This window comes from Gymnoscopelus braueri (genome assembly GCF_963280865.1).
Source record: "Gymnoscopelus braueri genome assembly, chromosome: 22".
Classification (NCBI taxonomy): Eukaryota; Metazoa; Chordata; class Actinopteri; order Myctophiformes; family Myctophidae; genus Gymnoscopelus; species Gymnoscopelus braueri.
Window position 1 is genome coordinate 39,884,134 of NC_137624.1, and position 12,984 is coordinate 39,897,117.

The 12,984-nt window shown below is 40.9% G+C and overlaps 1 protein-coding gene across 1 annotated transcript in view; it reads right to left on the reverse strand.

Annotated features, from left to right (window-relative positions):
* Positions 1-12,984, reverse strand: part of LOC308079015 (uncharacterized protein) — a gene marked incomplete at both ends in the record, with an annotated part of 96,896 nt that overhangs the window by 59,295 nt on the left and 24,617 nt on the right. The window contains 5 exons of the mRNA XM_080420353.1: positions 1,339-1,529; positions 4,265-4,367; positions 9,002-9,276; positions 10,745-10,933; positions 12,681-12,801. Of these exons, the coding sequence (XP_080276479.1) occupies positions 1,339-1,529; positions 4,265-4,367; positions 9,002-9,276; positions 10,745-10,933; positions 12,681-12,801 (879 nt within the window). The remainder of the gene's footprint in view (positions 1-1,338; positions 1,530-4,264; positions 4,368-9,001; positions 9,277-10,744; positions 10,934-12,680; positions 12,802-12,984) is intronic.

Below are 12,984 nucleotides of genomic sequence, written 5' to 3' on the forward strand. Positions count from 1 at the left end.
AACATATTTTGAGATGGGGGTCCGCGGCCAAATACATATAATTTTGGGGGTCCTTGACATGAAACAGTTTGAGAACCACTGATATTATAGCAACATAGTTTTTTTTTCAAAAAAACTGTTAGGATTTAGAAGACATTTGTAGAATCCCCCGCAGAAGCAAAGATTGAAGTTAGGAATGTTCGCTTTGAAAAATATATATTCAAAGATTTGCACAAATTTGAATTATTTTTAATAGAAGTAGAAGATAATGGTTAAAATGCCAGATATGCTTTCCTGGTCTTAATGGGATAAGTAAGTAGAATGCAAAGGATACCAGGTAAACATCAAACCTAGCATCTATCTAAACAACATCTAAAAAAAATTCGTAACATTAAAGAGGTGGTGCCATGGTTTTGCACTTTTTCTGTTTTTCATGTGTCTATGAGGTTGATAGAACTTCATTAAGCCCCCCGGTGGTGTTTTTATGGTGTTTTATGTCGTCTTCTCTGACTATTTTGAGTTTCTTCCTGGAGGCTGAAACCTTGAGGGGCAAACGTGCCAATAGAAAAACAGCACTTTAATGACAGAGTAGAAATATACCCTCCCCCTCATTATCATAACACAACAGGTGTGGGCATGAGGAGGAGGAGGGACTAGGACAGGTGGGTGGTGCTAAGGTGGTGGAGTAGGTGCTAAGGTGAGAACCAGGTATACTTAATGAACTGGAGGCGTGCCCTCATAAAAACATAATTTTAACAATTTCTGTACACTTTTTTGAAAAAAATCTTCCTCCTAGTATAACCATAATACCTGATGATTATGTTTTAGGGGGGGGGGGGAAATCACTGAAAATCACGGCACCTCGTCTTTAAGTGGTCGAGCAAAAACATATTGTTGCTGTCAAGCAGGGAAAATTGTTTTCCTACTAAGCACCATGGGTATGGAATAATCTACAAAAAAGAAAATCTAAAATAATCTGTATGATAATAATTATGTATGACAACTTAATACAACGTATTAGAAGTGTTGGTCATAATGCATTATAAGCTCAGTGGAACTGCACATCATAACTACCTTAACTTAAAGTGTCGTTCGTTAGAAGTTATTATGCATAATTATAAACATTTATAACGAGTGTTGTGAAGCATTATAAGTGCATTGTATAATGCATTATAAATGTGATTATAATGATACTTTTGCCAGGTCTCTCTTGTAAAAGAGCTTTCTGGTATAGATTTCCTGGTTAAAAAAAAATAAAATAAAGGAAAAAATAAAACAAATGCAGACGAATAGATCACACGTCACACAGTGAAATGTGTAGAGGTATATTATCCAAACCCAAAACAATAGGTATCCAACCATGGTCCAGGTAGTAGCCGTCCCCGCATTCCGCCACGCAGGTGCTGCCGCCCTCCATCAGGTGCTGCCCGGGCTGGCAGGACGTGCACTGGTCGCTGCGGCTGCCCGTGCAGCTCTTGCAGGACGAGTAGCACCTCTTGCAGCGCCGCCGGTCGCCCCAGAACCCCACGGGACACTCTGACACACACGTCCTGCGTTGGAGAGAGAGGAGAGGTCAGAGTGTAGAACGGTGTTGATTTCGTCGACTAGAACTATGACGAAAAATCTTCGTCGACTACCTTTTTTCACTGATGAAAACTAAATAAAAACTATATAAAAACTAAGCTATGATGACTAAAACTATGACTAAATAAATTGACAATTTCGTCAACAATTAAAAAGACTAAAATGTTAGTGAGGGACTAGAGGAGAAGAGATCCAGTAGAACTAAAAGACAAGTCATTTTATCATGCTTGGTTGCGCTCGGCTGTTGCGCTCTGAAAATAGCAGATCTACAAGCTTGTAGATCGGCTATTTTCAGCACGCAACCAAGTGTAAAATCAGCCACTACGACGCCAGCAACGCACCGCCAAAATACATTTTAGTCGACTAAATCAACTGTAGTTTTAGTCGACTATAATCTTATGATATTTAGTCGACGAAACTAGACAAAAACTAAAACATTTCAGGTGACTAAAACATGACTAAAACTAAATGGAATTTTATTCAAAAAACTAAAACTAAAACGAAATCAAAAATTTCTGTCAAAATCAACACTGGTGTAGAAGAGAGAGTATAACGTCACACTTTGATCTCGCCGCAAAGCGGGCGGCTATGGGCTATATAGTTCCAAAAATTGGAACTATCTCATTGGTATAGACAGAGAGCACTTCCGCATTCCATTCTTACAATGGGAGTCAACGCTAGTGTCATAACTCTCTTATACGGCTCTGGGAGAGGTGACAGAATGGGATATAGTGGCAGTGATGGAAGAAGTATACTCATAATGTTTTACTTAATTAAAAAGTATCAATACTGTAATTGTAGATATGCTCTTACAAGTAATAGTCCCGTATTCAAAATGAGTAAAAGTACATAAATATCAGTATCAAAATATACTTAAAGTACCAAAAGTAAAAGTACTCATTGTGCAGAATTCCAATTTCACAAGTTCAAAATGTATCAAAAATATTTTGAAAATAGCCGATCTACAAGCTCACAATGCGTCGCGATGCGACACATTGTGAGCTTGTAGATCTGCTATTTTCAAATGGCCGAAAAAAATATGTAGGGCTGAAGTGGTTAGTGCGTTTTGTAATAATAATCAAAATCTACAAAGTGATCTACAAATCTACACAATTTGTCGCGATGCGACGCATTGTGAGCTTGTAGACTGCTATTTTCAAAATATGTAAAATGGGACATTCTGCATAATGAGTACTTTGTACTTTTGGTACCAATACTTACTTACTTACTTTACTCAAGTACATTTTTTATTCCGGAGCATTTCCACATTGCAGTATTGATACTTTTACTTAAGTAAAACATTTGAGTACTTTTTCCACCACTGGGAACCTCTGCCCTATGGCAGTGAGAATGATATCAGTGGAAGTAGCTACTGTGGATGAATCTTCCTCCATGTTGATGAAATGTGATTCAAAGTGCTCATGAGAGACTGTCTAGAGTGCTTCCATAACAAAGTGTTCAGTCATGTGCATTGATCAGTGAGCAGAGAGAGTCCCAGACGTGTGCTTCTTCACGTATGTAATCATTATTGAGGAAGGTTTTAGTCCAAAGCAATGCCTCTCAAAGCGGTGTCCGGGGACCCCCAGGGGTCCTCGAGGGGGTTCCAGGAGGTCGCCATGCAGCGCCAGCAAAATGAGTAAATAGCATCAAAATCAGTTTAACCACTTTAACCCCAGTTTATCCTTTAGGCTATTCGAAAATAACCGATCTACAAGCTCATGGCTTGATGCAACGCGTTGTGAGATTGTAGCTCTGCTATTTGAGAAAAATCTTGCCAAATTGTAAAATAAATGTTCCATTTTTTTCTTCTTTTTTTTTCCTGTTATGGTGGTCCCTGTCATAATTTTTTTTTTAAATGGGGGTCGCGTGCGTGGCCAAATACCTATCAATTCAGGGGTCCTTCACATGAAGATGTTTGAAAGCCATGCACAGGCCTAAAGCATGTACAGTAGCTATACTGTATGCAGTATATACACAATAACATTTCATTCAATTATTATTTTAGGGGCTTTTGTCATAACAGGCGAAATCTTTCAAAGACGTTCACACATTTTACCAGCTCAAACGCAAGGCTTTATGAGCTCGTGGATTGGGTATTTTCTCTATTCACCCATTAAGACCGGACCTGTGTCATTTTAAGATGTCTTTGGCTATTCAAAAATAGCAGATCTACAAGCTCATAGCGCGGCACCCAGTGCTATGAGCTTGTAGATCTGCATTTTTTTTTGGGAAACTAAATATTTTTTAAAGCCAACAGTTTTAACTCAAATCTTTGCTTCTGATTTAGAAGACAAATGTCTTCTAAATCCTAAATTCTGGGGGGACCCCCAGAAGCAAAGATTTGAGTTAAAAATGTATATATATATATTCAAAGATTTGCACACATTTTCACGATTTCCCCCCAAAAATAACAGATCTACAAGCTCATAGCGCAGCACTTGGTGCCGCGCTATGAGCTTGTATATCTGTTATTTATGAATAGCCAAAGAAATCTAAAAATGACACACAAATGTTCCCGGTCTAAATGGGTTAAAAGTATAAGTACGTCTAAAATAGGGCTTATGTGGTTAATATTAGTACAATTGTTCATAAATTCATTTGTATGGAGGACAAGCACGTTGGATGAATGGATGATGTATAATAGCTACAGGACATTTGCATGCTACTGTATGTACAGTACGGTGTGTGATATGGCTCTGACCTTGTGTTGTTCTTGAACTTGAGGAAGAAGTGTAGACACGTGACACACTGCTGGGCGCCGGGCCCCTCGCAGCCATCGTCACTGCATTCCGGGTCACAGGGTCCTGGGAGGGCAAACCAACACACGCATCATCAGCACACAAACATCCCTGCATCGTCATGGCAACAGCATGATAATGAAAGACGGGGTGGAGAGGACCAGTGGTGGAAAGTAACTAAGTACATTTACTTAAGTACTGTACTTAAGTACAATTTTGAGGTATTTGTACTTTACTTGAGTATTTCCAATTTCCAATACTTTTACTTGTACTCCACTACATCTCAGAGGCAAATATTGCACTTTTACTCCACTACAATTATTTGAAAACTTTAGTTACTAGTTACTTTGCAGATATAAATTATTCTATTATAAAACATACATTAACCACTTTAGCCCTATTTTATACCTAGGCTATTTGAAAATAGCCGATCTACAAGCTCACAACGCGTCGCATCGCGACGCGTTGTGAGCTTGTAGATCTGCTATTTTCAAACATTTAGTACTTTTACTTTTGGTACTTTAAGTACATTTTGATGCCAATACTTTTGTACTTTTACTCAAGTACATTTTTAATTCCGGACTTTTACTCGTAACAGAGTACTTCTATATTGCAGTATTGGTACTTTTACTTAAGTAAAGAATTTGAGTACTTTTTCCACCACTGGAGAGGACCAGCAGGACCCGCCCCCCACCCCCACCCCCCCCCCCCCCCAAACTCAGGTAAAATAAATTCTAGTCTAAAATGTTCCAGGAAGTACAATGAATCATTGTCTCTTTGTTCAGCCGTGATATGACAGGACGTGATCATCATTGCGTGCTGCGTGCACATTTTCATAGTCATATTTTAGTCACCTGAAATGTTTTACTGTTAGTCTAGTTTTAGTTGACTAAACATCATACGATTTTAGTCCACTAAATCTAAAGTTGATTTAGTCGACTAAAATGTATGTTGGCGGTGCCTTGATGGCGTCGTAATGGCTGAAATTGAAAATAGCCGCTGCGACGCGTTGTGAGCTTGTAGATCGGCTATTTTCAGAACGCAACACCCGAGCACAACCAAACATAAAATGCGTCGCGTCTTCATCACAATATGCCCAAATATGGAAATGTCATAGTACTGACAAAAATCAGATCATAGATTTAGCTCAAATAGACGTTCAGGTTGAGTAACGTCATTAGCTATTCCATATAATGATGTCATCACGCAATGATATCACAACATCATTATTACATCAGATGTAATTGTCCTTTTAAATGTCTCTAACACAACACCATTCAGCCACTTCTGGAAATAAATTGTCCTGCCTTCTAACACCCTTTCTTTAAATTACTTACACTGATTCACAGTGGTGCTGGTGTGTGATATGTTTCACTGGACGATACATCTGAAAGGACATGATATTGACTCCCCAGCTGCTGTGGTAGTCGGACAAAAGGTGTACTCATTTGAAGGAAACTATTCTAAGAACAACAGTGTTCAAATGGAAGTCCAAATCTTTAACACAGTGTCTCTGCGCTGGAGGAAGTTGCCCCCATGGACAAATGGAAGAGGAGAAGGTCCCCCTGATGTTCCCTCCAGGCGCTCGGGCCACACAGCTGTACTTATAGCAGATTGCGTCTACATCTGGGGAGGGTTTCCTTACTGCAACCTGCTCTATGGATTTGATGTCGACTCCCACAGATGGTTCAAGCCTGAGATTTCTGGAACTGTCCCAGAGGCAAAGTACCACACAGCCTGTGTCTTGGAGAAGGTCATGTATATCTATGGAGGATCCGTCAAGCGGACTAGATACACTAATGAGATGTACAAGTTGGACACCACCACAATGGTCTGGGCTTTAATTAACACCAGAGGAACTCCACCACCTGCTTCATATTGTCACTCTGCCACCATCATCGGGACAAAGATGTTTGTATTTGGGGGCCTTGGGGACCAGGGGGTCTACTACAACATCAGAGTGTTTGACACAGAGACCAACAACTGGCTGAACACACCTCCTGCACAGCCTCTCCCAGAAGGACGCTGGGGTCATGCAGCCTTTGCCTACAATGGAGAGCTGTACATATATGGTGGCCACAACGGGAAAAACTTAAATGATGTGTGGAAATTCAACCCAGTGACCTTCACCTGGAATAAGGTTGAACTCAAGGGAAACGGCCCTTCTCAGATGTATTATAGTGCATGTTGCATGGTGGGAGATCGTATCATACTCTTTCGAGGCCAAGTCTCTGATGGTCTGTCCATCTTAGATTTAAGTCCAACACTGAAGACATTATGCAAGCTAGTAGTTATTCAGTACGGTGTGGAGCAGTCAGAACTCCCTCACGACATCAGGTGGGAACTGGCAGCCATGACTAAAAACCACTAGAAAGGTTCACATGCTCAGTGGAGCATACATCTCTGCCAGTACAATATTTGCCTCTTAGATGTAGTGGAGTAGAAGTAAAAGTACTGAAAATTTGGTATACTCCAGTAAAAAATACCTCAAAATTGTAACCATTAACTTATTACTTAAAAAAGTTGTATCTCGGCTCCTGTGTGCCTTTTTTTTTACTATGTATTTTTGGCCCAGACATGTTATTTTCAAAGGCAGACAATTAATGTCAACGAGGTCGCGATGACCTCGTTGACATTTGTGAAACCACACAGTATAACCCTCAGTGATTAGCAACCATCAGGGGATCGATCATACTGGAGATAAATATTCTGTGACTACTTGAAAAAGGTAAGAAAATCGAAAAATCTCTGGCAGTGGGCAAACGCAGCCAGAAATAAGTCTGGCAGTGAGAGAGTTAAAGGGATATTTCACTTTCAAATAAAATAAACATTTAAAAAATATATTAAAAATAAATGAAAAAAGTAATGGAAAAATCACAGCCCCCTCACGCATTAGAGTGTCCTACTAATGTGTGAGGGGGCCGTGATTTTGCCATAACTTTTTCCATTTTTTATGTTAATTTTTAATGTTTATTTTATTTGAAAGTGAAATATCCCTTTAAGTACAGTACTTGAGTAAATGTACTTAGTTACTTTACACCACTGGTGGAAACCTTGTATGTCCACCACACCGTTACTTTTCAGTAACACACTCTATGCGATGATGTAAGGGCAGTGTTTCTCAAAGTGTGGTCCGGGGACCCCCAGGGGTCCTTGGGAGGGTTCTAGGGGGTCCCCAGCAAAATTGAGGAGCGGCTATTTTCCAAAAAGTCTTGAAAAAATTATTAGATAACACAAATCTTGTACGGGGGTCCTTGGCACATTTTCAGATGGGGGTCCGCAGCAAAATACATATTAATTTGGGGGTCCCTGACATGAAACAGTTCAAGACACACTGATGTAGGGGCATTCGTTTACGGACAAAAACAACACAAAGTGTAAATATGGAGATAGATTTCTGTCCGACAGGGACAATAAACTGCTGTGGTGTGAATACCCAGGGCTTTAACCCATTAACACTAGTTTGTATTTGTTGACGAAATTGTCAATATATTTAGTCTTAGTTTTAGTCATCATACCTCAGGTTTTATTTAGTTTTTATTTAGTTTTCCTCCGTGAAAGAAGGTAGTCGACGAAAATTTTTCGTCATAGTTTTAGTCGTCGAAATCAACACTGGCTGGAAGAGGGCGCTGTTTTGCGGTACTGTGAATTTGGAAAGGTTAGCCAACTATAACTTATTTCAAACATTTAAAAATGTTCCAAAAAAATAAAAATACATTACAATTTTCAAAATTGGCAGATCCACAACTTCACAATGCGTCGTGACGTGTTCTGAGCTTGTAGATCGGCTATTATCTCTATCTATTCAGCGTACAACAAAGTATATAGGGCTTTTAACACGTCCCTGGGGGGGCGAACATTCAGCGAAAATAGACAATCTATTTTTGACAAGTGGACACCATTATCGTACGACGAAGTATAGATCACTGGTTCTCAAACTTTTTCATGTCAAGGACCCCCAAAATGATATGTATTTGGCTGCGGACCCCCATCTAAAAAATATTTTGTGCCAGGGATTTAAATAAAAATAGCAGATCTACAAGCTCATAGCGCGGCACTCGATTTTTTTTTTGAATAGCCAAAGAAAAAAATCTGGTTAAAGTGGTTAAAATGACTGTGACGCTATATTAAAGAGGTGGTGCCATGTTTTTGCACTTTTTCTGTTTTCCATGTGTCTATGAGGTTGATAGAACTTCATTAAGCCCCCCGGTGGTGTTTTTATGGTGTTTTATGTCTTCTCTGACTATTTGGAGTTTCTTCCTGGAGGCTGAAACCTTGAGGGTCAAACGTGCCAATAGAGAAACAGCCCTTTAGTGACATCACAAAGCCCACACCCTCATTATCATAACACAACAGGTGTGGGCATGAGGAGGAGGAGGGACTAGGACAGGTGGGTGGTGCTAAGGTGGTGGAGGAGGTGCTAAGGTGAGAACCAGGTATACTTAATGCACTGGTGGGTGTGTCTACATAAAAACAACATTTTAACACTTACTGTACACTTTTTTTTTGTTGAAAAAAATCCTTACATAATAATAATACCTTATGATCAGGTTTTAGGGTTGAAAAATATCATGGCACTCCATCTTTAACTAATTTTGCTGGGGACCCCCTGGTACCCCCCCCCCCCCCCAAGGACCTCTGGGGGTCACTTTGAGAACCAATGGTATATATATATATATATATCAGGCTTTAGTACTCACCGCTGTATTCCTCAGCAACGAGGTCAGTGCTGCCGTCCGGCGTGGTCTCCACCGATCTGGCCTGTTCGTGACGCATGGAGGAGTACGGCTGCTCCGCGGTGCCGTAGAGCACCAGCGTCCACCACTTCAGTCTGCCCGTCGTCTCCGTGTCGTTCCTGTCCTCGGAGGGAGTGTCCCGGATCTCCAAAGTCCAGTCGCCCCGCGCCTCCTCGCCCCAGCAGTGTGTGGTCATGAACTCCCAGTCCTTGAAGCCCTCCGCAGAGTGGTCCAGAGGCCTGAACCACAAACACAACAGCACTGTCACGACCAGTGCTGGCACTGAGGAATTTTGTGCCCTAGGCAGGATTTTACCTGCAACCTTCTTATTCTCTTCATTAGGCTACACGTGAGAGTCGGCTATTTAATTTATAAACCTGTAATCGTGTGAGGGACTCGCCTGCGCTGATCTACAATTTGTCATGAGGTGCGTCGCGCCGCTTTGTCAGCTTGTAGATCTGTATTTCGTCAGTTTCCGGTTGCCTTTCATGGTCTTAAATGGGACATGGAGCAATGCAAATGATTGTCCACGAGAAAGCGCCTGTGACTGTCAGACAAAAATGAGGAAGACCGGCGATACACACATATCAGAGATTTACACGCCGGTTGGCACACACGTCCGTTTGTGCTTATCGAAAATTTGTACCCCTTTAGTCACCTTATTTAGGCACTATTTACGAACAGCTTAGTGCATCACGCACAAATATGTATATTTTTCTATTATTAAAAAAAAAATCACACCCTGTGTGAAGTGGGCGGTGTCTTGCTAGCTAATCACAATACTGAATGGAGTCAACCAATCATGTACAAAAAATAAATACATTTATTGAAACACTCTTTATGATGGAAGAAACCATAACTTAAAAAAAACAATTATGTTTTTTTTAAAGTTATGGTTTCTTATATAGAGCTATGCACATGTGTCATGTGACACTGGCCAATCACAGTCCTGAATAGACTGTGATTGGCCAATCACGGTGCAGGGTTAGGCGGGGTAAATTTTTGTACATTTTTGGCCAATCACAGCGCAGGATTTGTTGTACAAATATCCAAACCTCACTTATAGGGGCGGTTTCACCGCCTAAAAAAAAACTTAAATCTTGGCTTGGTGGGCGCCCCCCCAGCCTAATGGTGCACTAGGCAATCTGCCTATTGGCTGGGGCGGGTCTGGTCACGACCATACTACACATTTTACTCTGAGGCCCGTAATGGTTCATTTGGTTCCTAACTAGCAATTTAGCTGGGGACCTCCTGGAAGCCTCTAAAAGGACCCCTGGGAGGGGGGGGGGGGGGGGGTTGTTGAGAACGTAGAAGTAGAAAATGCATCCGTGTAAATCCCAAAGTTACATTTAGGCCTCATAACCTCAGATCCACCGTCCCTCCAGGGCAGGCTAATGGCAGGCGGACGGGGTTCCCAAACCTTTCGTCTCAAGACCCAAGAGATACATTTGGCATCTCCCCAGGACCCCACACTTACAGAAATATGAATTCATCACTTAAGCCCATTTTCAAGAATAGTGAAAACAGCTGATCTTCATTGTAGAGATACTCTTTTCACTATTCCTTAAGTTTTTTTTTTTTATATATGGGGGGAAAAAAACTATTATTCTGAAACGATAGTGTTGTGGGCTATAGGGCTTTAGTGGTTAAAGCAAAATAAAGATATAAAACAGAATAGACCTCAATAGGGCCTGTATAGTGTCTTACCTGTTAGCGAGCAGCTGAGACACGGTGCCCGAGGGCGACGTGAGCGTGACGGAGAGGTCGCCGCGGTGGCGGTGAGCGATGGTGGCGCGCACGATGACGTGCTCCACATAGGCCACGTGCTGCAGGCTGTTAGCGGAGCAGCCTGTGCTCCTATACACTGACCTCACCACAGCGCCGGGGTGGATGGACCTGTCATCATTAAGCACCATGCAAACACACAGAGGAGGGAGAAGAGGACGAGATGAGAGAGAGACAGCGAAAAAGGAGCATAAAGTCTGATTTATTATTTTGTAGTGCGATGTTCTGTTGTAGCCGATCTTAGGCGTCGCGGCATGTACAGTAGGGGTGGGACGATATATCGATATCGCGATATATCGCGATACTTTCTCCCGCGATAACTAATCGATATACTGCCGAAAAATATCGATATTTATTTTAATTTTTTTTAGTGTGTGATACGTTGTTTTTCATACTCTGTATTTGTGTAATGATGATTTTGAACTGTTTGGTGCTATTTTATGTGTTTATGAATTGAATACAAGGACTATCGTGATATATCGTTGGTGAAATTTCATGCAATACATCGCGATATCGCAATATATCGATATTTTCAGATATCTTGATATATCGTTGGTGAAATTTCTTGCAATATATATTGAATATCGTGATATCGCAATATATCGAATATCGTCGAATATCGTGATATATATTGTTATCGTGGGCCTAATATCGTGATATATATCGTATCGTGAGGTACCCATATCGTCCCACCCCTAATGTACAGTAATATAAATGAAAAGGGCATCTAACAGCCTTTTTGACATAATGGGTCACTGTCCCTTTGATAACGAATCAATAATTTAATTCCTCGAAACCGTTTTTTTTTAACCCATCAAATCCGGGGACGCATCTCTGTCATTTTCGATTTCTTTGGCTATTCAAAAATAGCAGATATACAAGCTCATAGTGCAGCACTCCATATCTGCTATTTTTTGAAAAATCATGAAAATCTTTGAATATTCTTTAAAGCGAACATTTGTAACTCAAAGCTTTGCTTCTGGGGGTCCCTAGAACACTCCGGTGCCGCGGATTGAATGGGTTAAATTATCTTTTTCCATTACAGAGATACTGTAGGCTATATCGACATGTTCATGGTTGATATCTGATGCCTCTCAACACACATCTTAAACACCTCAAAATCACGCCAAACGTTCCACACTCTATCAAAATGCTATAGCCTGATGTTGGCGTTCTGACTCAGATTTCATAATTCAGGTCCATTGTGCCATAAGCTTATCCTCCCACCAAGTCCCATGTATATATGCATACATAATATGTATATAATAGGGGCCCGAGAGAGCCCCTCCAGTGCCAAAGATCAATGACTCTGGTCATTTGCATAGCATGTCAATTTGACATGCTATGCAAATGACAAAGAAACTGGCCTCTTTTTAAACCATTCGACATGCTGACAAAATAGTAGAATAACATACCAACTGCTATTGCGTACTGTATACAGTATACAAAAGGAAAAAACATCTCTTTTTTAATATCTTGCTGTTTATCACTGTTTTTATGCTGCTGTAATATCCACATTTTTACTCTTATGTAACTGTACACCAGACGCAACAATAAATAATCTTGAACCTTGGGACTTCCTTATGGTTTATGACACAATCAACGAATGTAGCTACTGTAATTGAAAAATTATTACATCTATTTCAGAATAGCATTTTAGATCAAGTGGGGTTAGTTTCAGTACTTTTACTTTTACTCAAGTCCATTTTGATTACTGGACTTTTACTTGTAACAGAGCATTTCTACCTCGTGGTATTAATACTTTTTACTTAAGTAATAAAATTGAGTACTTCTTCCATCACTGTGGATGTGGAAGAGTGCTCCAGCAGAAATAAATGTGACAGACAGGTTACACCACCTGCTCTGTTGTATGGGGGCCTCCTCTTCACACAGGCGATGGAGCGGGAGCTGTTTCCATCTCTCTGCTTCCTTCACCATCCTCTCTGCATCCAGCAGGCCGAAGCCATACAGGTGACTCACTGACACACACACACACACACACACACACACACACACACACACACACACACACACACACACACACACACACACACACACACACACACACACACACACACACACACACACACACACACACACACACACACACACAAGCACAGACACACACGCAGGCAGACAGACAGACAGACAGACAGACAGAC